General features: G+C 39.7%; 2 protein-coding genes across 2 annotated transcripts in view; both read right to left on the reverse strand.

The window, feature by feature from the left end:
• Window positions 1-3290, reverse strand: part of LOC134512270 (uncharacterized) — a 29507-nt gene extending 26217 nt beyond the window's left edge. Inside the window, exon 1 of the mRNA XM_063327578.1 lies at window positions 2797-3290. Within this exon, the coding sequence (XP_063183648.1) occupies window positions 2797-3123 (327 nt within the window). The 5' untranslated portion in view covers window positions 3124-3290. The remainder of the gene's footprint in view (window positions 1-2796) is intronic.
• Window positions 3291-6515: 3225 nt separating this feature from the next.
• The window catches only part of ZFAT (zinc finger and AT-hook domain containing), a 95532-nt gene continuing 75398 nt past the window's right edge, over window positions 6516-26649 (reverse strand). The window contains exons 13-16 of the mRNA XM_063327579.1: window positions 26119-26237; window positions 24334-24460; window positions 22112-22242; window positions 6516-7806 (exon numbers count right to left, since the gene is read on the reverse strand). Of these exons, the coding sequence (XP_063183649.1) occupies window positions 7567-7806; window positions 22112-22242; window positions 24334-24460; window positions 26119-26237 (617 nt within the window). The 3' untranslated portion in view covers window positions 6516-7566. The remainder of the gene's footprint in view (window positions 7807-22111; window positions 22243-24333; window positions 24461-26118; window positions 26238-26649) is intronic.

The following is a 26649-nucleotide window of genomic DNA, read 5'->3' on the forward strand; positions in this document are numbered from 1 at the left end:
ATTAACCTTTGATGAAGGGGTAAGAGGCATGCACAAAAAACCTCCAGACTTAAAGACAGGGGATAAATCATCCAGGGTTTTTTATGTCAGTTAGAGAATTGTGATCTATGGGTATTCCTAAGCATCCCTCATGTACCCTATTTCTATTGAGCCATGAACAGACTCCTGCTGTAATGAGGCAACACAAGCCACCAGGTGAAATCAGGTGATTCTTTTTTTTTTCTTGACATTTGGGTGGGTGTTACAAGTTCTGAGCTTGTTACATGATGAAAAACAGTAATGTGATCACAAAGAAAAAAAAAGTTTCTTAATTTGTCTTCCATTCTTTTTTCTAGTCTGAACTTCTTACTAGTCTGAACTTCTTAGCAAGTTGCTCTAGGATTATTTCCCACTCTGACTCCAGCCCCACTGGTGAAGAGCGCTCTCATCAGCAACATGTGCTCTTCAGGTTTTATTTTTTTTTTAAATTCCAATTCCGGCAGCTTGGATTGGCTGGTTCCAACACAAAGCACCTCTGTACTGGACTGGACGTTAGCTTTCAGGCAGAATAATCTAAAAAGCCGGCTACCTGATATTTCTGTCATCACCAAAATGAATCCTATTTTCAGAGAGGAAAAGGTGTGCCACAGAACTTGCACCACAACAGCCGCAGAAACCTCCCCACTGATCTACTATTGTGTTTTTCAACTATTTTGAGGATGACCTAAATTCAGGCTCCACGTGGCTGTTTGAAGTTATGTTGTTTCAGTAAAAAACTGACAGGCTACTTCATTCCCAATTACATGGTGATTATTTTGCCTTGGACCTTTTCTAACGCATCTTGGATTTGAACTCTAACTGTTTCAGTTACCGTTAGATGAAGGAAATACTTGATTCCTACCATTTGGATATGGATTTGAACAAACTACCCAGCACCAAAAAAGTCTGTATATTTTTAATACTCCAAGCCCAATCAGGTTTCAGCTCCCAGAAAGTATTTTGACTCCTAAGGGTAGTAGCAAAATAAATGCTATCAAGGCTAATCAAAAAGGAGAACCATTTCCAAAGCAAATTGTAAAAACACCGACTAGCTCTGTAATCCACTGTGGTATTTTGTCCTTTATTTCATTGCTAGCCCATAAAGAGTATTACAAATGAGGCAGCTCCTGTGGTCCCATTCTCATAGATCTTACGTGTTCCTGTAAAATACACTGTATTACAGAGTATTTCATTTGGGTGCATGACACAAAATGATCCCTTATGTTCCAGAAGATAACATTCCTTCAACTGAAGAAAAAAACATAACCAAGCTTGTTCTATGAATTCCCATTAACTATTTGATTTCATTCCAAAACACCGAAGACCTTTTGATCCCTTTTAATTTACCTAGGCTGATAAAGTTATTTCCAGCTTTTCAGAAAAATTTACAGCATTTTAAAAATTAGGCAGAGCTCTGTGCAATGTATTCACTGTGATTTCCCTCTTCATCCGCTTTTAGTAAACCAGACTGTAAAAAATATTTTTATAGGGAATAAAAAGGGTCATTTATAGCACTGTCAAAAATGTTTATTTTGTGTTTTTGTATTTTACTGGCAACCACTACTCACCTCAAGTCTTGCACTGGACTTTTCATGATGAGTAAGTGACATAAGAGTAAGAAAATATAATGACATTTTGCCCTTATTTAACATCCCATCATTGCCCATCCCATCAATTCCTTCAGAGTAAGCTCTGACAGGCACCCTTCTTAGGTGTGGCTCTGAATACAAAACAGGCTTTATGTCATTTTGTTCTCCTTTGTTGTTATTAAATCCCCAGAAATCTTTGAGGTCACCTGCCCTGTTCTTCCCACCAGGCTCCATCCTAATGTCTAGCTGTATTTTAATCAGCACAATAATAGCACAACTCAAGAAAAGCAGCTTTTACTATTTCAGGTACTGTCTTTCAAGCCAATAGTTCTCCCCAACAGTACGTTAATACTGTTACTTGGCCTAGCATTCCTTTTGCTCAATGACATCCCATCATGTTTTTCTATCACACTAAGTGCTGCCTATTCTCCTCTGGTTAAACCCTTAAGTACTGTTGATCGTGTACGTGTGGGCACTTGGCATCAATCACCTGGTTAACTCAGGTAAACCAAATCCCACAGAGAGGAACAATCGCCTGGTCAACTTAGGTCAACCCAAGAGAAGAGAGAGAGAGGGGAAAGGACAAAGAACATTGTCAGTAATTCTTAGCTCCAACTTCTTGTCTTGGTTTCTGAGGAGCTGTAGGCCCATACCGAGCCAGCTGAACTCAGCAGAAAAAAACCCCACTGAGTTAAAGAAAAAAAAAAAAAAGGCCAATCCAGCTGCATGAAGCTCTACTAAGTGTAGCCTTCCTCTGAAGAAATTATGGCCCCTGAAGAGCCCAGGCGGGAGCAGGTTGTCCCTGAAGGACTGCAGCCCGGGGCAGGGCCCGCGCTGGAGCAGGGAGAGGGGTGAGGAGGGAGGAGCGGCCCCGAGGGGCTGGCACGGACGGACCCACACCCCCAGCCCCAGCCCTGCGCCCCTCGGGGTGGGGAGAGGGGTCGGGAGTGTGGGAGCTACGTGTGCATATAAGAGAAGGATTTTTTTTTTTTTTTTAAAAAAGGATAACTATTGCCATTCCTTTCCTTCACCCAAAGAGCTTAGAAATTTGGTGAAGGTTTATCAGGCACCTCAGACTTAGAGCAGAGAGAGGAAAACAGGCAGCTGCACTAAAGCAAGCATGAAACTCTCAAACTCTTCAGCTGAAGTCTCCTCCTGCAGGAACACACGCGCAGCTGGAGTCACTCACCAACCAGATGCTGCTGCGCCCACAGTGGTCCCTTGCCACCATTCTTGTGTTGAATTTTAACTCCACTGTACCTGAGGGCTGAGTCTGTGCCCCTTGACAAATATCCATCCAAGTTGACGGCTTTTTATCAATGTGGCAAGTCATTCCCATAGGCATCAACGTGCTCTGTTCTCTACAACATTTTGCTGGTTCATGTGAGAAAAGGCTTGAGAAAGGCTGGTCGTTGGCAACTTGTTCTGAGAAAGCAAAAGTCATTCTGGGATGGTGAGTCTGCACCGTGATCTGCTTTGTACCGAAAGGAATTATGTTTACATGTAAACAGGGCATTTTTATCCATTAGTATTTTACCAAGAAACACGTGATGGCTTCCTTTCCCTGCCCAACCATCTCAAAGGTTGACAGATGGGAACACAACAGACTTAAACAGAATTTTTTGTTAGGAACATACAAGGGCTCTGCCATTTGCACTGTCCTTTGAAACGCGTGGCATTGCTTTTAATCACTTAAAGCCGACTAGAGGCAAGTTGAGAGCAGGAACACATAAAAAGATCACTAAGCAATTACCTGTACCTTGTGCAATTATAGTGGAGATGAATATAATACTGCATATTTATATCATAATATCAAGTTTGATACTCTCAGGATGTGCCAAAATACATCTCTGTGACTGAGTGAACATGAAAGTCTTCCAAGATGAAAAGTTGTCCTCGTTTCAAGGAAGAAAAAAAGACAAGTGGAGTAGTGCTGCTATTGATGGAAATGATGTCTGCTAATGACGGGAAAGCTGGAGTCGCAAACTGAGAAGCTGTCGAGCCACGTGCAGTAGAACTCAGTCACCTCACTGTCATCAGATTACAAAAGGGAAAAGAACATCTGCAGTTTGTCACGTTATGAGCAAAGACTGTATTATTAGCATTACCTAAAGAAACAACATTTTCGCTAATGATGCAATCCGCAAATGAGCTCATGTCTTTCCCTGTTTGAACTTTCACATACAGCTCAAACATACCTACAAAAAGCAGAAACTGCAATCTGGTGCAAAAAAACCCCAACCCAAAACAAACCACCAAAAAACTGTAACAACCCACATATTATGATTTTGTGTACACCATCTGTTTCACTCAGCTCTATGTGCACTCTCATAAGCATCGCTATTTTCCGATCAAAATAATTAAAAAATAAAAATCAATATTCTCTTCAAGTCAATGACAGCTGAACAGCACTCAGTTAAACCTCGTTGTTCTTACAGAAATATGACTCCACATTTAAGCAACACAAGGAAAGACAGTCTGGCAGTCTTTTAAGGCATAAGACCGGCTGATAATTCTCCTACCTCCATAAAAGATTAGGTGTGACTTTGGAAAAAAGTCCTCCCAAAGGGGTTAGTCTCCGTTATTCCGTACTCTTTCATACCAAGAATTCTATTCTCAGAAGGGGCCCGTATTTAGAACTTCCTCATTGGGTAAATTTTCCCATCTCCATTGACTTTACCGAAGCTTCGAGAATCTGGAGCAGCGAATGAGACGACTCTTCCAAAGACAGGCATGAAGAGTTCAAGCCAAAAATCAAATCCTGATCCTGCAGTTGAACACAGCTCCAAAAGGTTCCCTCACAGGCCAAACTCTCTGGCCACTTGGAGCTTAAAGCATTTATTTGAACATTTGAATATCTCGCAATATTATTTCTGCTACTTTCTTCCTTTCTCTACTGTGCTAACAGTATTCGCTCATTCTTGAGATGGGGGAGGGGAGGTGTGTTTTAGTTTTTTTAAGTTTGTAAAGCACGTGTCCATGTTGGGAGCAAATTTATTGGAATGTGAAAATATTTTTCTTTTTCTTTATGAAGACCAAATGGATTAAGTGCCACATACTGTACGGCAGTGCTAGGACACTATGTGGACTCAGAACTTTATAACTTTAGAAGAAATTTATTACAAACATTTTGAAAATCTCAGACTTGTAGTAATGTCACCTCTGTAATCTTGTTTGAGAACATGCCACTAAAAGCATTCAAGTATATATACTCAAGGAGCGTAATTCCTTATTATAGTAGGCACAATTGGCCCAACATTATCATCTCTGTAGTACTCTTGTCTCTAGCTGTGATTTCATACAACCCAAAATTTGAGGTAAAACAGCAAAGTAGAAGTATGCAGTTCCTTTCTCTTTCCATCCCATGGATTTTGCGGGGAAGTGATACAGATGCAGTACAAAACCTCTGCTACTGCAGCCTCATCTAAATTAGGGTGCTGCAACAGCTGGTTAACATCACCAGTATCAAGAAACAGGGCTGGGATTGAGAGGAACCACAACCAGTCACAGAAATCCAACCACATCAGGAAGAAAGGCAGATCCCATCTTCTTCTCTATTCAGGAAAGAGAAATTACCCTGTGTGGAGATAATAAATTAGGGATGTAAAGAATTTTGGAACCTCCATTTCCCATACCCCCTCCGGTGCCTTTGGCCCTGTGAAGTCCAAATTATCCCCTTTGTGTACAGATGCTCACGCCGTTCTATAACATGAGGTCCTTCCAGAACTAGTGTCCTAGTTAATTTCTGCAAGACCTTTTGAAGAATCAACTTCAAGCATCAGAATCTTACCTTCCATTAAGTAAGACTCTGCTGCCACTAAAATTATTTGCAGCTTCCTTTTTCCATTTTTTAAAACCTTTGCACGACTCCAAGACGTAATCTCCCCTCTGAGCTGAACACATTTGCAGAAACATTTGATGTGTTCCTAGCTGTGCAGATCAGTTGGCCCATCAGTTACTCAATTTATGCATGCATAAGCTTTTAAAGAGTAATATTTGCCAAGTGTTAGCTTAAAACCAAGATACTCCTCAGGTGTCAAGGAAAGAGTAAAAAACAGAAGACCATGTAGTGTAATAAATGCTAATGAAAATTACCCGTGTGTGGGAAGAATGTATAACCTTCAGAAACAGCAGCTACTTGACTAACTTAAAACTGTAGACTGCTTGTCTCCCCTGAACTGAAAAGGTCACCTAACCCTCAGAAAAGATTAATTGGATAAAAGGAGTTGAATCTACACTGAAAACAATCTGTGCTGTTTAGGTGACAACAGAAGCAGAGCTTGCCAAGCAGAAGATTTAATTCTCCCCTTTTTGGTTGTTCCAAATCCAAACAAAAGACAAGTGGAAAGTCACGTCGTCTCAAAACAAATGCCTGGTATAAACAAAGCTCTCTGTTTTCTTTATGCTTCTGAAAAAATTCAAATCTTTGGACACTCACTTTGTAAAGTACAGTTGCTTAAAGAGGAAATATTTACCTCCTCATAGCATTAAAGGTGTTGCAAATTCTAGAAAGAAGAAAATGTATTCATTGAGGCGAGAGATCAACGTGCAGTACTCAACACAGCTGAAAGTCCTTCCTGACTTACATCTCGTGTGTTTCCAACCATTGCATTTCCAAGCAGAGTTGGGAGAAAACCTGGAACTTAAGAAAAAACCTGAACTGAAAAGCATTTTGAAAATTTTTAAAAAAAGGATGCAGAAAATTCACAAAAATGTGATCCTTACATTGACTTAGTCAAAAGCTTTTTTCCACTATTCTACCCAGAACACCCATAAAGAAGTTAAATCACACAGAAAGGTCCGTCTAGACTTCGTTATGCCACTTTCTTGATTAGACACTACTAACTGGAGGAATAATTTGTCAGAGTCGGTGCAAAACAGCATTTTTTTTTTACTTAGCTGTTAAGGGAAGACAACATGTAAGAAATGAGAACATTAGGAAAAAAGTGTCAATTTTGTTATTAATTAATAACTTTTATAGCTCAAATTTAAAAATATTAAATCAGAAACAACTCAAGATTCATGAAGAAAAATCTGGAACTATATACATGCATAAGTAAGAATATCTATATTCTTGTCAATATTTACTTAAGTTTCTTTGTACAAGTTCTTTCACACAATCTTATTTACAAGCATGTCTGTTTAAAACATATGAACATATACCTTTTATAGCATTTACAAATCATTTGAATATAAATTTTTTTCCTTAAAAACAAGAGAATATTTCATTGATTTGACAAATTTGGTTTCATCGTATGGTACTGGACAGGTATTTATCCAGTGGGGTGGAAAGAGTTATCATTATTCAGTTATCTAAGTAACAGTCATCCTGCAGGTACCCAGAATTATCATATATGGCTTTAAATACCTCCCAAACTCAAAGGATCATCTCACAAGTACAAACTACAGTCCATCTGTGGTATGTTGCTAATTAAAGTCTTGAGCCTTTGTTTGGATTAGATCCACAACTCGGCAAATGCATTCTAAGCATGTACTCAGGGATAAGAAGCCCTTCTGGTTTAAAGGGAAACCAGCTCTGCTCCCAGTCAAGTCAAGCACATATTAAGTATGTATGAAATGGGATGAAATGGACTTTTCTAGACATTCTAGCTACCTTCATAGATGTTTTATTATCGTGGGATAACATGGTTTTGAACAGATAATATTTGTGGGGATTTACAGGAATCAAGTGAGAGATCTTCTAAGAAGGGGAAGAATACTTTCTCCTCAAAATATGAACATTTTTTTAGAAAAAAAAAAAAAGACTGAGGAGGTTTTGTACATAATATGCCTAAGTCACCGATACAATCCAACGATCCAGTCAGATCACTATCTAGTGACAAGGCCTCGTTTCACAAATCAACAAAATTTGTCAGCTTGCGTGCTTTTGGCTAGGGAAAAAAACCCCAAAGTTTTGGCTTTGGCAAATCAAGCAGCCATCTCCTTTGATCACTGTTCTCTAGAGCTCCTGCACCGATTGTTCCACAGTTTGTTCTTCTACAGGCTGCACAGCTTCCTGAACATAAACTATGAATTCTGATGCCTCTCCACCCTGCGTATAGACAGTCACCGTCTCAATTCCCTCCACTTCGTCTGAGGAGACGACCAGGTGATGCTGTTCCGACAGCTCCACCGACGCCTGCTGCAGCGTCTCTTGAATCATCAAAGTGTGGTTGGCTGATGGCTCCTCTTCTTTTACCTGCGGAGAAATTGAAGAGGTTACAGAAATTTCACTTTTCCGATACGTACCCAGTATTGTGATGATTAATGGAAAGACACCACAGAAATTAGAAATCAGATCGGTTTGACAGAAAATGTCGGTTTTACACAAAATTTGTAGGGAGCACTTTTGATTAATAAGTGTATGGCTAGAGAGACTACTGAGAGCAGTAACGCAGCATCTCAGTTATACGCACGGAGAGCTGTGAAAGTGCAGGAATACAGGTCTTTGAAGACAGATTTAATCTCTCAGCAGTCATTCATTCAAAACCGTCCTTATTTGAATAAATCTGAAGTCAAACAATTCCCCTAGAAGCACTGAGATGTGAATCCACCGAAAACCACATGAACAAACATCTACTGTACCCATTTCTTTTTCTTTTCTGTTCTTTTTTTCCCAGCCAACAGTTTGCCCATAGAAGTACTTTTATTAGAAAACGGTGAAATGTAAATATTACTGAAATGGACTCCTAAGATCTACACTTTGTGAGGCAGCAATTTTTACATTACTGAAAGGATAGTGACAGAAACAATTGAAAACTACAAAATTTTTCTTGGAAGTTTTGCTTTTTGTCAAAAAGAAAAAAACCAACACAATTTGGTATTGAATTTCCAAGAGTTCAAACAGATGACTGTTAATTATTAAAATACACCACTTACTAGAATTCAAGAACAAATCTTTATTCTTTACCAGATCCATAAAAAATTCATATGCAAAGTATTCCAGGCCAGTAAAAACACATCAGAAAACTGTAAGTCGTGGAGGAAATGCATTCTCTCAAGTGTTTAGTGATAAAATAATGTACTTTTGAGGAGAGAATGGAATAGCCATTTTTTGGTATGCAAGATATATGCAAAGGCATTTGTTAGGTGTTTTCAGTACATACCACTCCCTGTGTTCACTGAAGAGAGCTGTTTTATTTGCTGGATCATAAATGCCAAACATAAACGCAACACGCAGTTCATCAAATCCTGTCTTCCTTCTCTTTTCAGAAAATGGCTTGGTTTTGTTAAGGCCTATTTCTCTTTCATTTAGGCTTAGCAAATGTTTTATGAAGTAAGCTTCCAGAGAGAAATCATGTTTGTTTCTCACTCTAAGAAAGTAGCTGATTGAAACTGTAGGAGGTCACATTCTCTACAACAAATTCTCTTCTCATACCTTCAAATGCGTCTATAAATTGTCCACTTACACAAACAACGGGGAATGAAGACAGAATTGCCGGCTCACCTACATCTCATGATGGAAAGCAAAGCTCCACAGTACTTCCAATAACCATACGAAGTGTAACAAAAAGAGGACAAAGGATTGGCAGATATTGATTTAATGGAGCTCAGTGCACCCCTGCATCCCAGAGCAGTATATGGTGTGCTCCCGGCAGCACTGAACTCGTAAGAAATTTTGAAAAGAATAGGTCAACCATGGTAGATTTCGCAAAGTGTGGAATCTAAATTATGCGAATCAGAAAGGGGTTATTTTTTTTTTATTTAGAAGCTGATTCAAAAGTTCTTCTCCAATTGTCATTTATATGAAATTGTTCTGTAAACTGTAGTATTAGAAGAATCAAGGTCCAGAAAATACAGTTACGATCAGTTATTGTGGCTCAAGAGGGGAGCGGGACAGAAGGGAAGAACGACAGCGAAGCTTCCAAGCATGTTTTCAACTCCTTAGAGACCAGCAAGGAGAAAAAGAAGTTCTATATGTTTGTTTTCCTGATGCTCTTTTCTAATTTCGTTTCTTTTTCCCTAAGCAACCATTCCCATTGTTGTACACTGACTTTTCACTTTTTAATTCTGTGTTTCAAATATCCATCAGATGAAGAAAATTTCAGAGACGCACAAACCCCTCAGGACTTCATATCACTTTGAACTTTCAGTCAATTCATCAGGCTATACAAAGCTTTTCCTTGAACAATAACAAGTATGTTCAGGTGTTAAATTATTCAGAGGTCCCAGAGCCAGTAAGCCTGTGATATACTGACGAAATATACGTGGATTTTATCTGGTGAAAGATTTAACATCTAAAGAGAATCTTGACATTGTCACTGACCTTAATGCAAGAGCACAATGCTGACTCTGGCTTTGTTGCACAGGATTCAGATTATACGGATAAAACTACAGGAATGAGCTGAAGTCCTTTCCACGTTCTGTTTCTTTTATCGAGCATATTTGAAGATTTTAATTGAAAGTTACTTTAAACTGCTCCTGCTGAAGTTCAAGCTCAACATGCTACAAAAGTGGGTGATGTTGGGTGCTTGTCTTGACGCAACAGAATTTGCAACCACCCTCAGAAAAACTAATCTATGCTGTCACAAAATATGGGTATCAACAAAGTACCCTTTATTAACGGAAGCTTGAGCCTCTCTTGAAAAAGCAAGGAGCTAAATCATGAAAAGAAACATAGCACTTCTCTATTTTCCATGTGCCTTAGCAGAGTTTCCAGGGGGATCTGCTCCATGATCTTGCAGGGCACAGCGGTGAGACTGATCGACCTGTAGTTCCACAGGTCTGCCTTTTATACCTTTTTAAAAATGGGGGTTATGTTTCCCCATTTCCAATAGGTGGGAACTTCACCAGACTGCCACAGCTTCTCAAATATGATGGACAGTGGCTTAGAAACTTCATCCACCAGTTCCCTCAGGACCTGCAGATGCAACTCATCAAATCCCACGGATTTATGCACCTTCAGGTTCCTCAGATGGCCTTGAACCTGATCTTCTTCTACAGTGGGTGGTTCTTCACCCTCCCAGTCCCTGCCTTTACATCCTGTGACTGGGGCAGTGTGGCTAGAGCACTTGCCAGTGAAGACTGAGACAAAAAAGTTGCTGAGCACCTCAGCCTCCTCTATGTCCTGGGTGACCAGTTCTCCCATTTCATTTTGGAGAGGGCCCACATTTTGCCTAGTCTTCCTTTTCGCACCAACATACCTATAGAAGCCTTTCTTGTTGCCCTTGATCTCCCTGGCCATATTTAATTCTATCTGGGTTTTAGCTTTCCTAACCTGATCCCTGGCTGCTCGGACAATTTCTCTGTATTCCTCCAGTCTACCTGTCCTTGCTTCCACCCTCTCTTGACTTCACTTTTCTGTTTGAGATTGTCCAGAAGCTCCTTGTTCATCCATGCAGCCTCCTGGCGTTTTTGCCTGATTTCCTCTTTGTTGGAATACATCGTTCCTGAGCTTGGAGGAGGTGGTCCTTGAACATTAAGCAGCTTTCTTGGCTCCTCTTTCCCTTCAAGGCTTTATCCCATGGGACTCTACCAAGCAGATCTCTGAAGAGGCCAAAGCCTGCTCTCCTGAAGTCCAGGGTAGTGACCTTGCTGTGCACCCTCCTCGCTGCCCTAAAGATCTTGAACTCCACCATTTCATGGTCACTGCAGACAAGGCTGCCCTTGAACTTCACATCCCCCACCAGCCCCTCCTTGGTGGTGAGAACAAGGTCCAGCATAGCTCCTCTCCTCATCGTCTCCTCTATCACTTGGAAAGGAAGCTAAACTTGACACATTCCAGGAACCTCCTGGATTGCTTATGCCCTGCTGTGTTGTCCTTCCAACAGATATGGGGGCGGTTGAAGTCCCCCATGAGGACCAGGGCTTGCGAACGTGAAGCTGCTCCTAGATGTCTATAGAGGGCCTCATATGCTCCCTCTTCCTGGTCCGGTGGCCTGTAGCAGACCCCCACTGTAATGTCAGCTGTGATTTACTACTGAAGATCATAATTGGCAGACGCAGGTCTAATCACTAAGGAATTCAGATAGGAAGCTGCAGTTAAAAATGTTAGATAACTAAAATCTCACAGCTTGTTAGGCATCAGCTCCCAATTGCAGCCCTTGATACCAGAGATCATAAAAAAAATACACAAATAGGGGTGTCTGAAATTTGGCCCTTTAATTATGTAATACACATTAACTTCTCCTGTGTTAGTGCACTATATATAACCCCCTGACAACATGCCTCAGGCCAGAAAAATTACACTGCCTTTGCTAAGAGCTGCAAGAATGCGCAACGCAGTCTGAGAAGGATCTCGTACAGTCTCACTTTAGTCACTGTAAATCAAAACCCGTAAATAATTTTAAATATAGTTTTGTGAGCGTACATAAATAAAGAAGAAAGGAAAATAAATAAAGCACAGTTGACACGAAAATGAAATGAAACCAGGAATTCATTCAATTCAATAGCAGCAATCTAATACTTATTCAGTTTTATATGCTTTTGAAATGAAAATGGCCAATAAAGAAAGTTAATTTAACCTTCCTACCTGACTTTATCAATGTGATTTTATTAGCCTTGTCACGCAGGGTAAAGAAGACTAATGCCCTTATTTCTGGTGTTTCTAGCTCCCAGTATCTTTTTTGGACAGCTATCTGTAATCCTTTTAGTTTGACAAATCACCACATTATTTTGGATATTTACATTTCAAATCTGTTCAATGTTTACATGCTTCTTCTTGGTTCCTATTAGATTGTTCCACAGGGAATAATCTCAAGCCGTTAATTCACATCCCTCAAATTGATGAAACAGTGGGACAGCTGCCATCGGGATAAATGAAGTCACTACACTCAGTTCTTTTTATTGGCATCTGAAATCTTTTGAAGAGTAGCAGCTAAGACCTCTTTTCTGTTTGAGAGCCAGCTGAAAAGCATCTGGCTGCTTATCCTTCGCTAAAGAATGACAGCAAGAAGCTGAAACCACACACAGCTGGCATAATAAATCAATTCAGTACCCACATAAATACTCTACTAGCTAAATGTGTCTGTCACAAAAGCCAACGGGACTTTCACCTCCATGTCTTCACAAGAAGCTCAACATTTCTAAATTATAAATGTTACAAATTTAAATACCCAAGGACCATCCAAATACATGTAAATGACATTAAAAACGTCTTAAAAATTCTTAGAGGAATCTCTTCCTTTCAAAACAAGCAAGTCGTCTTTAATTAGAGAGAAATTAATTCGAACCGTCAAATATACTTCTTCCCTTCCCTGAAAAGGAGTAAAAAAATATATTTGCAGTAAGATGCTAAAGCCGCTTTCTTATTCTAGAGCTCAACCTGAGAAATAATGAATATCTCAAATTTCCTTTGAAGTCAGCAGGAGTTGCAGGTCCGTAGTGTTTAAAACTGTCTTGCTGGGCTTGACCCCAAATCCTCTACAGAATCTCTCCCTTGATTTCAGATTGAATGTTGCCTTTCAGTTTACCACGAAGAAGAAAAGTTAATCACGGAGATCTTGCAGGATTTCAAAACCTTACACTACGTTACAGATGCTCCTATTCATATAGACACCACAGTAGGAAAATATACAAAATATCTACAGAAAGGACTAAAAGGAAAAGTGAATATAAGCATTCTAGATCACAGAGAGCACCTGGATACGTGATGTGTCAGCTTATGTTGGTACCTACAGGGCTGCCTCTACCATTTAGTTCAGTGCCATTTGAATAATTTGAACTCTCTCTTGGTTCTAGTTTACATATAGATATATTGTGTGAAAAAGACACAGAGATGCACACAGAAAACACTGTAATTTCATCACGTGATCCTCTATAATAAGCTATAAACCAAAGGCAATCTGGCACACAATAGTTACAGAATAATAAGAGACTTGAATATGCATGAGTTGCTTTGCATACAATAAAAAATGCAAGGTGGCAAACAAATCTTCATATTGGTGATGCAAATTTTTTTAAAAAAATTAGCAATTGTCTGGTTGAATACATGCTGACACAGACTGGGACTGGCAACTTCACTCAACTGATAAAATGCTGTATCACCAGATTTCCTGCTGCGGAAGTACGGCAAGATTGCCATCATTTCAAGACTTGTAACAGGACATAAATCTCAACATGAAATTTTATTTATATGTTACACAGATGACAAGAACTCCACAGAACGTGAGAAAACAGGGCCATCTGCCCCAATTAAAACCTTGCAGGTACCACATCAAGTTAAGTATCAAATTGCTTCATGTCCTAAAAGAACCACAATCTTGACAATCAACCTATATATATAAATCCACATGTTGGCAAATTTTCTAGATTAACAGCGCACCCAGCATCACGTAGGTACAAATCAGAGCCAGACAGAAATACAAGGTGTGCTGCTGAAATATGCCTTTGACATGACTGCCATGCTAATATCATTAGATATTTATTTTTGAAGATGTGTTACACTATAAAATTCTGTTTTGTGATCGGCTTCAAGCTGCTGTGTAACCTTTGCTGTGCATTGCTGCCGTTGTCACTTTGAAGCAAGCGACTGTTACCATGGTAGGATTTTACTGGAGCCTGAAGAGATCATGGAATAAAAGGATGAAAGGAATTAAAACAGAGGGTGAAATGCAGTATCTTTATTTTGATAAAAATGTGCTTAGGTAGTGAAACAGTTGATACACTTACTCTGAAGAGCAAATTATGTAGAAATCTAGGTTGAAAATAGGTTACTATGCTTTTCAGGAATAGACTTAACCCTACGCCCCAAGCTACAGAGGTAGGAAGAACATCATCCTGTCTCTTATTTCTGAATGGGAGAAAAAGAGAAAGAATTCAGCAGCCAACTGCTGCTCTTTATTGTTAATATTAGTGTAGTCCCTTGCACCAGGACCTGGATTGTATCAGGTATGCTACGTACAAAAAGTCTTTCATGCCCCAAAAGACCTTATAATTTCAATATAAAACAAGAGACAGTAAGCAGACACAGAAAGAGAGGTGGGAGAGCACAACATAAATGAGCCAGCGGCAGTTTTGTGTGACAGGCATTAGTATCAATATACCAACAGCCCAACCACAGACAGTTACTGTCATCATATATTTGAAGAATAATTGAAAGAAGACAATGAGGTACAAATTGCTCTTCATTAAGAATCCACATAACTAAGCACAATATGGAAGAAGGCATTAAGAAACTTGTTTGGAAAAAGTAATGAGCAATGAATTCTTCATGGACTGACCAAAGGTAGAAGTCAAAATCTTTACAGGTATGAGAAATGGGACAGTAGGTCAGAAAGGAGCAAAAAACCTTGGAAAATTACACGAGGTTTTATTTGATGTGGCAAAAAAGGAACATCACGTGAACAGAGTAAGAGAGGGTGACGTCAAGAGGGGCAGAGAAAAGTAATCTTTGAATTTTTCCGGAAGAATACAAAAGAGGCAAAACATTGTCTGTGAATGTCAGAAAGAAGACTATCAGAGTTAACCGTAGGATAAAATACCGACGGCTTGGATGACCATTTTAGCTAAGTGGTTGAAATAAGAGACCATATAAAAGTCATCATGCAGAACAAGTCAGCAGCGTTTAGCGAATCACTTGCATGCAAGGCCCAAGAATCCTACCTGAAGGGGCCACCAGCTTTCTGGCTTGGATACCAGGAAAGACTTATATCCCACTGAGTTGAAAAAAAGTGGACTAAAGATGAACAGTTGTGCAGAAAGACTGACATAATCGTCTTAGTGATTAACAATGATTAGCGATTAATACAATCTTCTTCAAGGCCAGGCTGGATGGGGTTTTGAGCAACCTGGTCTAGTGGGAGGTATCCTTGCCCATGGCAGGGGGGTTGGAACTAGGTGATATCTTCCAACCAGTTCCTCCCTTCAAACCATTCTATGATTCTATGGTTCTTGGCCGTCTTCAGAGTGAGCCTGAAGGGATGACTCCAGAGCAACAGGAGAACTTTAGAGGATAGATGCAATCTTGGGTCAGGAGAAGACTGTCTAGAGTGGCAATGTAATTTTGCAAAATTTCAACCCTGAAACAAAGATCATGCAAGTCAAATGTCTGTGTATTACTGAGCATCTGAAGCCCTGTATTTCTGACTAAAGCTGTTCATGCTAATGTGCTATAAGCAAGGTGGCATAAAAATGCCTGTTTGCAGTGCTTACCCCAATATACTGTTCAGAACAATTAGAAATTAAGGAAAAGAATGGGGAGTTGACATGGTGAACAAGACCATGGGCATAGGTTAGCTGATTTTTGGGGGGCTGGTTTTGTTTTCTTAGAGAGAACAAAGACTTCTTCTCTGCTCTCTAGCAGTTTTCTGTACATGAGGTAGGCAGGATTTGCTCTGAATGAAGAGAGATCTCAGTGGCTTGTTCATTCAGGAAAAATAATACTGAGGACAAGACTTAAAGCTTTACACAATCATCCACTGGTGAGTTTTTCACATCAGGACAATAATCTCTGGTCCAGTATGACACATAAAATACATTACAGGCCTAAACATGGCAAATCAGCAGCATACGTGTCTATCAGTATTTAAATGTAAAAAGTTCAAAAAACACATAACATGCAAGCAAATTTAACCTGTTACTATAGTACACTGATTTAAAATGTTGGTTGAGACTAGGAATGAAAAAATATCCTGCTCTGGTTCAGTAATTTGAGGCAAAAAGAAAAAAATAAATTTGGACAAAGAACCGTACGTAGTTTCTACGTTTCTTTCAAAGAGATTTGGTACAAGTAATACACTGTATTTATGAAAAATAAATGAATTAAACCAGAAAGTATCTTGCTACCATTACACATTCCTGCTAACAAGCACTGGAAATGGAAGAGCAACAACTACAACAAAAACTAGAGCTGATGGACACAGACCAAGAAGGGGCAATTCTTCAGATGTTGTGGTCAATGCAGTGAGGGATTCAGGAAATAAGCATTCAAAGACGTTCATACTGTAAAACCAAGAAAATGCACTTTGAGTCTTGTCTTGCTGGAGAATAACCTACAGACACCACACACTGAAAGAGACTCCTCTGCAGAAAATAAGGGAACAGGAGTGTTCATTTTGGAGGGAAAAGTTTCTTCACAAGGAAATCAGTATTTAAATCAAACAAACATTTAACTTGGAACAAACTTCTTCAGGATCGATCAATATCCTTATTCGATGTAAATGCTAACCGAAAGAAAAGAACTACACATCAAGGTAGTTCGTAGTTAAACACTGTCTCTCCCTGTTCTAATCTACCTACAAATATATGGTGTGGAAAACAAGACTTTGACCACAGACCTGCAGACAGCGTGAATGAAGGGTGCCTGCGATCCTGGCATGACTGCTCATCCTCCCATCCTGCCTTTACATTCAGCATGGGAGCTAGGAAAATAGTCCAGCTATGTAAATGATGGCCTGAATAAACAAAAATCCAAACGAATCCATCTCCATCCTAAGGCATGAGGGCAAACGTATATCTGTAATAGGATCCAGAGAGTCAAATGCACAGAAAGTAAAGTGACGTATTTCATGTTTCCAGTCCCTTCACCTTGCTACTTACTCCGTTCCGACAAAACTGCGTTCTCCCCAATTTCTTGTCTGTGTTTACCATCCATCATGAACAGTATTTCCTGCCTTTTCTAAGCATTTATTAGCCTCCTTCCTAGTTATTCTTCAAACTTTTCTCTCGCCTTTTCCCCACCTTGTTACTTTTTTGGTCTTTAAGCAGTGCAGAACAACTCAAATATCATGCCATAAAGAAATCTCTTCATTAGGTCTGTCAGAAGGAGATCCAGACTGGATCACTAGTAACTGAAAAGGACTCAGACTGACAAGGATACACTTCTGCCAGGCTGTGATCAAAGCTTCAGTGTGGATTCTTGCCAATCTGAGATCATACTGGTAAAACTTCACATTAACTTTTTTTCCCAGGCGTTCGGTGTATATTACATTCCTTAGCAGCTGTATGTTTTCAGAGCTGTCACAGAACAAGATTCCTCCCAAATTAGATACCAGAAAAAGTTTAAATTTGGTAACAGATTAATATACTGACTCTTGGGCAAGAATGAGCTAAAGTCACTTCATGATCTAGACACAACCTTTTGAAAGGTCTCATACATATGACACTATCAAAGCCAACGACGATTCCTGTTTTCCAATCATAATCCAAGCCAAATAGTGCTAACTTTGCATTTTTGGGGTTTAAAAATCATAAGCTGAATCCCGATTCACGCTCGGATTTGTTATTGCTATGCTGTTGAAATGTTCTATTTTACAGAATCATTCCTACGAACAAAAAATATCAAGTTTCCAAAGTCAGAACTCAAATTTTCTTTCTTCTTAACACCACATTCAGGAGCTGGGGGCTTTGAACACACAATCTGATCTTGATTTCACCTCCATTATAACGTGTACTCATGATTTAAGATACTTGTAATAAGACTACATGCAACTGAGAACAATAATTTAACAGAACACCTCAAAGATGGTATCCTTTCTGTCTGGCGACTTAGTAGAAAACAATTTTAAAAATAGACCAGTCAGACCTAGCTAACACACTGGACATCTTGCAATATGTTGAAAAGGACTTAGATAAAGACAAGAGTTTGTTTCTGCAGACGAAAGTCTTGCACTAACCTGAAAGACTACAAGTACTGCAGACTGAAGGTATCCGAGCACACAGGTTAGGGCAAGTGCTAAAGCGTGACGATGGCAGCATTACTGATAGATACCTCTGGATTCACACATAATTTTAAGGATGAAGTGTAAATGGCACTTTTAGGGGTGAAAGGAAGGAAGATAACAGCAGTGGGAGAAAGTTCCAGCGAGGAAATGGGAGGCAAAGACAGCAATAATATAGTGTAACATTTACAGCAAAAAATACTTTTTAAAAGTAATTTAGGATTTAGAAGAAATTTCTTGGTGAAAATATAGAATCACAGAATCACAGAATGGTCGGGGTTGGAAGGGACCTCTGGAGATCACCTAGTCCAACCCCCTGCCAGAGCAGGGTCACCTACAGCAGGTTGCACAGGAACGTGTCCAGGCGGGTTTGGAATCTCTCCAGAGTTGGAGACTCCACCACCCCTCTGGGCAGCCTGTGCCAGTGCTCTGCCACCCTCAGAGTAAAGAAGTTCCTCCTCATGTTTACATGGAACTTCCTGTGTTCAAGTTTGTGCCCATTACCTCAGTGGTCCCCAGGCACCACTGAAAAAAAGGCTGGCCCCGTCCTCCTGACACCCACCCTTTAAGTATTTATAAGTGTTGATAAGGTCCCCCCTCAGCCGTCTTTTTTCCAGACTGAAGAGACCCAAATCCTTCAGCCTTTCTTCATAAGAGAGGTGTTCCAGTCCCCTAATCACCTTGGTAGCCCTTTGCTGAACCCTCTCCAGCAGTTCCCTGTCCTTCTTGAACCGGGGAGCCCAGAACTGGACACAGCACTCCAGGTGCGGCCTCACCAGGGCAGAGTAGAGGGGGAGGATGACCTCCCTCCACCTGCTGGCCACACTCTTCTTGATGCACCCCAGGATGCCATTGGCCTTCTTGGCCACAAAGGCACATTGCTGGCTCATGGTCACCCTGTTGGCCACCAGGACTCCCAGGTCTCTTTCCACAGAGCTGCTCTCCAGCAGGTCACCCCCAACCTGTACTGGTGCATGGGGTTATTCCTCCCCAGGTGCAGCACCCTACACTTGGGGGTGTAGAAATATGAAGGCAACTTGCAAGGGCTAGCTAAAAATGAGATACAAAGGTAAGAATTGATGAAAAAAGTGGATAATGTATGTCCTTAGAGAAAAAGAAAAGAAAAAAAACAACAACGTAAGAGCATAAATTCAGAACAACTACAATAAATGTTGTTAGAGAAAAAAATGGAACCAAGCTGCTAAGCAAGGACTCAGTGAGGCCATTAAAGAACAAGAGTGGAAATTCAGTGACAGATGATGCTGATGTATTGCTGACACCCTGAATGAATTTTTTGTCTCACAATCCACAAGAGAAGCTGAAGGTCACAGAAGAAAGCGTAGAATAAATTTTCCAGCAGGAAAGTGAAATATGAACATGTCCTAAGATCACTTCAAGGTTAACAATTAGGAACTTGGCATAATTAAAACCTGACAAAAGTCATAGGTACAAATGAGTGATACCCCACAGAAAGCAACTCAGTATTGAAGAAAAAAGAAAAACTGAGAATTCTGAATAGGAGAGGATTACAGTCACGTTAATAACATTTAAAGACTGATTTCCCTCAAATTAGAAATGGGTGCAGCTACAATTCTGAGGCAATGTTCTGGTGGGAAGCCAAGAACTGGAAACTAACTAAAGCTGCATAACAGATCAAACAGACTTCGATGAAACATTGATTTATACAGAAAATTAAAAGACAAAAATTTAGAAGAAAAATAATCATCACCATCATCATCTCCAAACCTCCCTTGGTCCTCGCTCTACTTCCATAAAGGCCACTGAAGGTAACTAAGCAGTCAGTCAGCTGTCGGTAGGTGTACTGCCACCTCACCCTCCCCTGGGAAATCACAGACCCGCACACTTCCGCACACACAAAGTGAAAAGTCACCGAGGCTACCAGAGAATGAAATGAGCTGGCATTTCAGTACAAGCAAGAACCATGTTAATAGAGGAACGGGGCTCCGAGCATCAAAGTAAGGCGTTACTAAAATCCAGCATAAACAGAGGTAGCACAAGATCACTCAGCTTGAGATGTACTTAAATTCTTCACTGATTTTGCTTCTGTCCGACGTCAAGTTAGGGGAGAAAAGGGCATTTTATATTAAAGACTCTAAAGCAGGGAAAAGAAAACAAAAAAGAAAAGCTGCAAAGAGGTTCTGTGCTCTGAGAATTCAATATTTGATTTGATGTAGGAGTGGAGCTTTAACAGTTTGACATCAGACCACTGAGAACCATTGATATATACAACGCCAGGGAAAAAGAAGTGATCAATGCTCAGCGGCTTGTAAACTCAAATGCCAGAAATATGGATTAAAAAGTGAGCGAGAGAACTAATTTGGGATATAAACATTTATGTACAAAAAGCTGTCAGCAAGTTCGGATCGTCTAAAAAGGAAGACGATGGGTTTTAAGATGAATCAGACATTGATTAGATTTAATACTTTTTAAATGACACATTTTTTAAGTTGAACATTCAAATATCAAAACATAGTTTCTCCTTGGCAGCTGCTACTTCAAGTCACTTTTTGCTAGGCTTTTAGTGGAAAGGCCTCAAAAGATACATTTTTAAGGGAAGAAAAAGTTTCAGTAACATTAACAGATGGCACAGACAAACACCAAGGGCTAACACTGAATTCAACCCTTAAATAGGTCAGACGTGTAGCACAGCGCGCATGTTGGCAGTGACTCTACTGTTAAAGTTGTTTTGAAACCTGCACATAAAGAGGACTAAAATGCCTCTTCTCTGTAATGACTGAATTTAGTTTCCAAAGTTGGATCTGTTATTCTTCAAAAAACCCAGAAACTCTTACAAGATTTCTCATCAAAATATCCGTTAAGTATTGCAAAGGAACATCTCAAAATACTTTATCTTGAAATTCTGCCTCATCTCCCTGACACTCAGATGGCAGGTTTAGGAATTATCCAAATACTGCGTTCACAGACTACAGACTTCCCACTTCTGTGGAGCTCTCATGAATTCAATATCCACAACACTACAAAAAAATACTCAAAAGCTAGTTCTAGCTCTCAGAATAACGTTAATTCAAATAAAAGGAGTTACTTAAACTTTTCTGGAATTGAAGACTTCTCATGTACTTTCCTTCCTTCACCTGTCAATCACATTGAGTGCAGAGACCCCAGTGAAACAATGACCACAATGGGAAAAGGGACAAGCAGAGAGGTGCGATGGAACAGGAGGAACAAGTGAAGCCTGGAGAACACTGAGGAGAAACGCAAAATGTCAGCAACAAAGTTAGCAGGCACCTGTGAGGACAAAATACCGGGCAAAAGACCTGATGTTTGCGCTCAACAGCCACCTCAAGTTGAAAATTACTTACTTTTACTTGCTGATTTTGCATATCCTATCATTCTTAATTTCTAAAGTGCTTTAGTAATACTGTACACTGCAAATATTTTTAGCAGAAACTGTGCAGTACCAAACTTCAAGAAAAATAAGCATACGTTAAAGTTACTTCTGCCAATATCTTAGAGGGTTTGTCTTCTGTATGTAGATGATCTCTGTGCCAACGACCGCCTGATTCTTCTAGATGACAATGGGACCAAGTGCCTGCCCACAGTGTAGGTATGTTATTTTAAAAAGCCTGAAAATGCCTCCTAGAAAAAATCCTGTATTTTCTCACACACCTGTATTTGGTGACTCACATCTTACATACGTGCACAAATGTCTGCATTTTTATATGCATAAACATATATGTGTATAAACATGTGTGTGTGTGTGAATATAGAGATACAAACATACACCACGTAGTCAAAACTTAGTTTAGGAAAAATTCTGTGTGTCTCACACGCTCACTCAAAATTTAGCCCTTGCTAAATATTTACTTCAGAATAAATATGAGAAAATTAAATATAGCTTTTTTTAGAGAAGAAAAGAGCTCTTACCTGCTTTACCACTGTCACAGTGCCAGGTGCCATGGTAACTACAGAAGCAACTGCCGTAGCATCATGGGTTTCCGAACCCAACTCAATGATTTGCTGCAGGATGTTTACGGCTGTTGGATCAAGTCTTTCACCTTAGCAGAAAGACAGTAACCATAAGATCACTATAGGAAAACAACTCTAAGGGTATGTGAGTCTCAGTGCTACAGGCATTCTTCCCCCCCCGCCTTAAACCTGACTCACAGCGCTGTTTATAAATTTCAAATAGCTCAACAACGTGACACTTTAATAATAGATCTATGGCAGGAATGTATTCACAAAACAAATTTGCCCAAGGAATGCATGAATCAGCAAGTGAAGCCACACTGATCATTTTTATGCCTATTTGAAAGAGATCTAAAAAAATACACTGAATAAACAAACAACAGGCACAACTCGCAGCAGTACCTGTAAATTAGGAAGCTGCAAGACTTTACAAATCCAAATGTGTACATGCCAGGCATTCAGCCTCACCAGAAGCTGAACCCTATACCTATAACCACAGCAGCTACTTGGTATATTATAAACCTGTGTTTACCATCTGTCCAGCCATCTGCCTACCTCTCAACCCAAAAGAAATACTGTTATCACTAACGTGCTGAAGGGAAAAGGTACGTGCTGAGAGAGCTCATGCCTATCATTTTATAAGCATGGGATCAGAACATATTTATTCTTTTTTTAAAATCCTCTTAATGTGTATAGCCCTGCCAAAGGACAGGCAAGTTCACAAAAAAACCCCCATGCATAGTCGCACTCTCTCTTCTCCTAAAGTGTGAAAAGGAAAGATTTGGAAGCTGGAGTTTTTTGTTACGCAGGAATGCGAATTCTCCTTCTGTGGCCTACCGCTCCCACATGCCCAGCATGAGATATATGTCAGAAAGGGAAAAAAAAGACTCTCAGGTTCATGTTAAAGCTGCTTTATATTTGCTGTCATCACTGCGGGAGCTAAGAAAGAGACAGGAAAAAGATAATAAATACAATAAAGCTCATCTCTTAACCCCAAACCCTTTCAAACAGGTTGATATTGTGATGGGGATCTAGGTCAGGTAATTTAATTTCAAACAGAAAGTAGTTATATTTTATTATCTACATGAGAAACAAGCTTATCTGAGTACTGAAAAATGTTTGCTTGCTTTAGGTTTTTTTTTTTTTCTAACTGCCTTTAGACAAGATACTACTGGTTTTCATACCTAGAAGGAATACGCCAGAAGAGTACCCAAAGCTGGATGCACTAAAGCAAATAATTCAACTTCAAAAATTACAGCCTCATGCTTAAAATAAACTATGTTATGTACGGCATATACGATGCAGTAATTTAAATATATAAAAGGTTAAGAAAAGTTCTCAAGGTGTTTTTACTCATTCAGTATTCCCAGTCATTAAAATAACATAATATACAGAAAATGTCAGTAACATAATTTAATTGCAACATGCGTGGAAATTCCCTTAAAAATGGGAGGTTTTGAAATGTATCTGTATTATGAACTATAAAGACCACAATGGTAAACAATCGTAAACTGTTGTCTTCTGATAACTAATGCATTTAATTACACATACAAAACACAAGATACATGAACACCTAGTCTAGTCTTTGATGTTTTAAAACTCTCATAAACCCAAACATTTTTTCTTTTCTTCCAGCCTTTGTCATTTCCCACTTAGCAATCATTACCTAATTCCACTCTTGTTCTTCCTCAATCCGATACAGAATAGCTTGCTTTGTTTTGCGTATCATCAGTATTAAGTTTATTAGTACTGTCTTGGGAACATGGTAAATGAGCTATTCCACTGTGTCACTTCTGCAGGCTGGCTGACTTAAGCAGGGAGAAAAATAATAGCTAGAGAATTGCCATTAGATACACACCATCTACTCTGCCAAGATCGCTGATTTCACAATATATTTAATCATACCGGCAGGAAATTCCACATGCCTAATAATAAAGTGCAAAACAGAGTGTAGCAAGTATTAATGACTTAAGGAGGCAGAAATTCATAAAGAATGGTTATTTGTCATTATTTATCCTCAAAGAAAAATATAACACCCCCCCGAAGTAAGTTCTAGATGAAAAATTTCATCATTTTTAATAGTTTCACAGGAGATCATGTATTGCTCACTACACTCAAAAGAATTAGAGATTTATGAAAAAAGATGTATTTTGTGTTCCAACCTGAAGAAGGTAACTTACCATTCTCAGAAGTATATCTAAGGTTCTGCAACGCAGCTACTGCAGCTTGAGTGCCCTGAACATCTTCTCCAGCCTCCGTAATATGGAGATATTGAGTGGATGCTTCTTCGGAAACTTCAGCCGTCAACTTGAAAACAAAACCCAGCCAATGCGTGAATAATCTCACTATCATGTAACTCTTGTAAACAAGAGTTATAGAAATACAGAGGGAAATAGAATTCAAGAACATCATTACGTGGCAGTCAGGATACCATCCCATAGTTTTCTTCTAGATTCTACCTCACAAGTTGTTTTAAGCATGCTAAACTATCTTGACTTCATTTTTGTTGCACAGTTATTCTAGAACTAACAACTGACTTTTATTGTGTCAGGGTCTAGCAAAGACCTTGTAGGCAAAATGAGCTTATAACGCGTGTCCTTGCAGATCTGGTATAATCCCTCTGAAGTTTGAAAATGGCATTTTGTTTTAGAGAAATTATCCTTTCCATGACCACGTTTTTTCAAGACAAGCTGTCAACACGTATTCCTGCTCTGACGGGACTTCTTTATTTACAGCCGTTTGACGAGCAGCAACATGCCTGCATCCTGGACACCCTCTTATTTTTTTCAGGTTTGGGCATCTATTGTGAGAGTGTACAGAGAATTGTTTGTGGAATGCACGTGGATATAAGACTTTGAAGGAGTACATTTTAACATGCCTGCCCTAGCTTCTTTGAATATCTGACCATATAGAACTTACTTTGATATTTTTCAAGGACTTAGCATTACGTCTCTGGATACTCAAAAGCTCCTGAACAAGAACGGCAGGATGACTCCTCTAAATCAGGCATTAGGTTTATAGCAGGGGCTAGACTGCCTGAAATTTAGCAGAACAGGTCTTAAACTGTGGAGGTCAGCCAACTGCAGTTGACTTCTGTCTTTTTCCTCTCATTGGACACCAACAATAGCCTACTCAGGCAGTGGAAAAGAGACTCTGCTTGCCAACTGTAATTTTTTAAATAAGTGTCTAAATAGTTCTGTGGTTTCCCCATAGCTTCTGCTCTACAGTCAGCTCTAAGCTGTAAGAGAAACAGTTTTCATTTTAAAACAAATAGCTACACATAGGGCAGCAGAGGAACGCCTGAAAGAGTAAACCATCTCAAGGTAGCTGCCCTACCCCACCCCAAACCAAGAAAATTCAGGTTGTTGGTTTCTTTTTTTCTAACCCAGCTTCTTAGGTCTAACTTAAAATTTTTAAGGTCTGATCTTAGTGATACTGTGATTCCTGTACACTTCGGATTGCAGCTGGAGACACAGTACAAATGACAGAAGACTTCCTCTGTATATTAGTCGCATTTTTTTAGCTGATCAATTTACAAATTCAGTTTTCTAGATTCTAACCTCTTCTGGACCAAGACATAAGTTTCCTTTATTAATTCAATATAAGCTTGCAGCTTTGCACATCTTGCAGTTAACACCAGTGACTACTTGGCATAAAACAAAATGCAGGAAGTTTATCAATTTCACATTTTCTTGCTAAAACTTTCACCCTTTCTGCTGCAAATAGAGGACTAGAGCTCTAAAATGCAGAAATAAGCACGTACAATGTTGTTAATCCTACCAGATATTAAAGCAGTCAAGCTTAACAGTCACAGCAATGTATGCATTCAAAATGGAGACAAGATGACCTTCTGAACTTATGTAAAGTCAAGAACACAGTTTTGAATAGTTCTTATTCTTACCCTTACTTTTCTCCCTAGAATTCTTTGAAATTTTAGGGCCAAAGCTATGACAACTTTGCTTTACCTCCCACTTGGTCTCCCCATCGTGTTCCACTAGCTTCATTCCATGCTTGTTTTTAAGATGTCTGTTGAATTCCCATTTTGTACCATACACAAAGCTGCAAACAGGACACTTAATGCCACCTATAAGGAAACACAAATAAATCCTTGAGTTGTTGTCACACAAATTGCCCCTCTACTCCACTCCGCTCTGGTGAGACCCCACCTGGAGTACTGCATCCAGCTCTGGAGCCCTCAGCACAGGAAAGACATGGACCTGTTGGAGTGGGTCCAGAAGAGGCCACAAAAATGATGAGAGGGCTGGAGCACCTCTGCTGTGAGGACAGGCTGAGAGAGTTTGGGTTGTTCAGCCTGGGGAAGAGAAGGCTCCAGAGAGACCTTATTGCGGCCTTTCAGTACTTAAAGGAAAAACGGGGACAAACTTTTTAATTGCCCGGCCTGTAGTGACAGGACAAGGTGTAATGGCTTTAAACTAAAAGAGAGTAGATTTAGACTAGATATAAGGAAGAAATTTTTTACGCTGAAGGTGGTGAAA

This window comes from Chroicocephalus ridibundus, chromosome 2, assembly GCF_963924245.1.
Source record: "Chroicocephalus ridibundus chromosome 2, bChrRid1.1, whole genome shotgun sequence".
Classification (NCBI taxonomy): domain Eukaryota; kingdom Metazoa; phylum Chordata; class Aves; order Charadriiformes; family Laridae; genus Chroicocephalus; species Chroicocephalus ridibundus.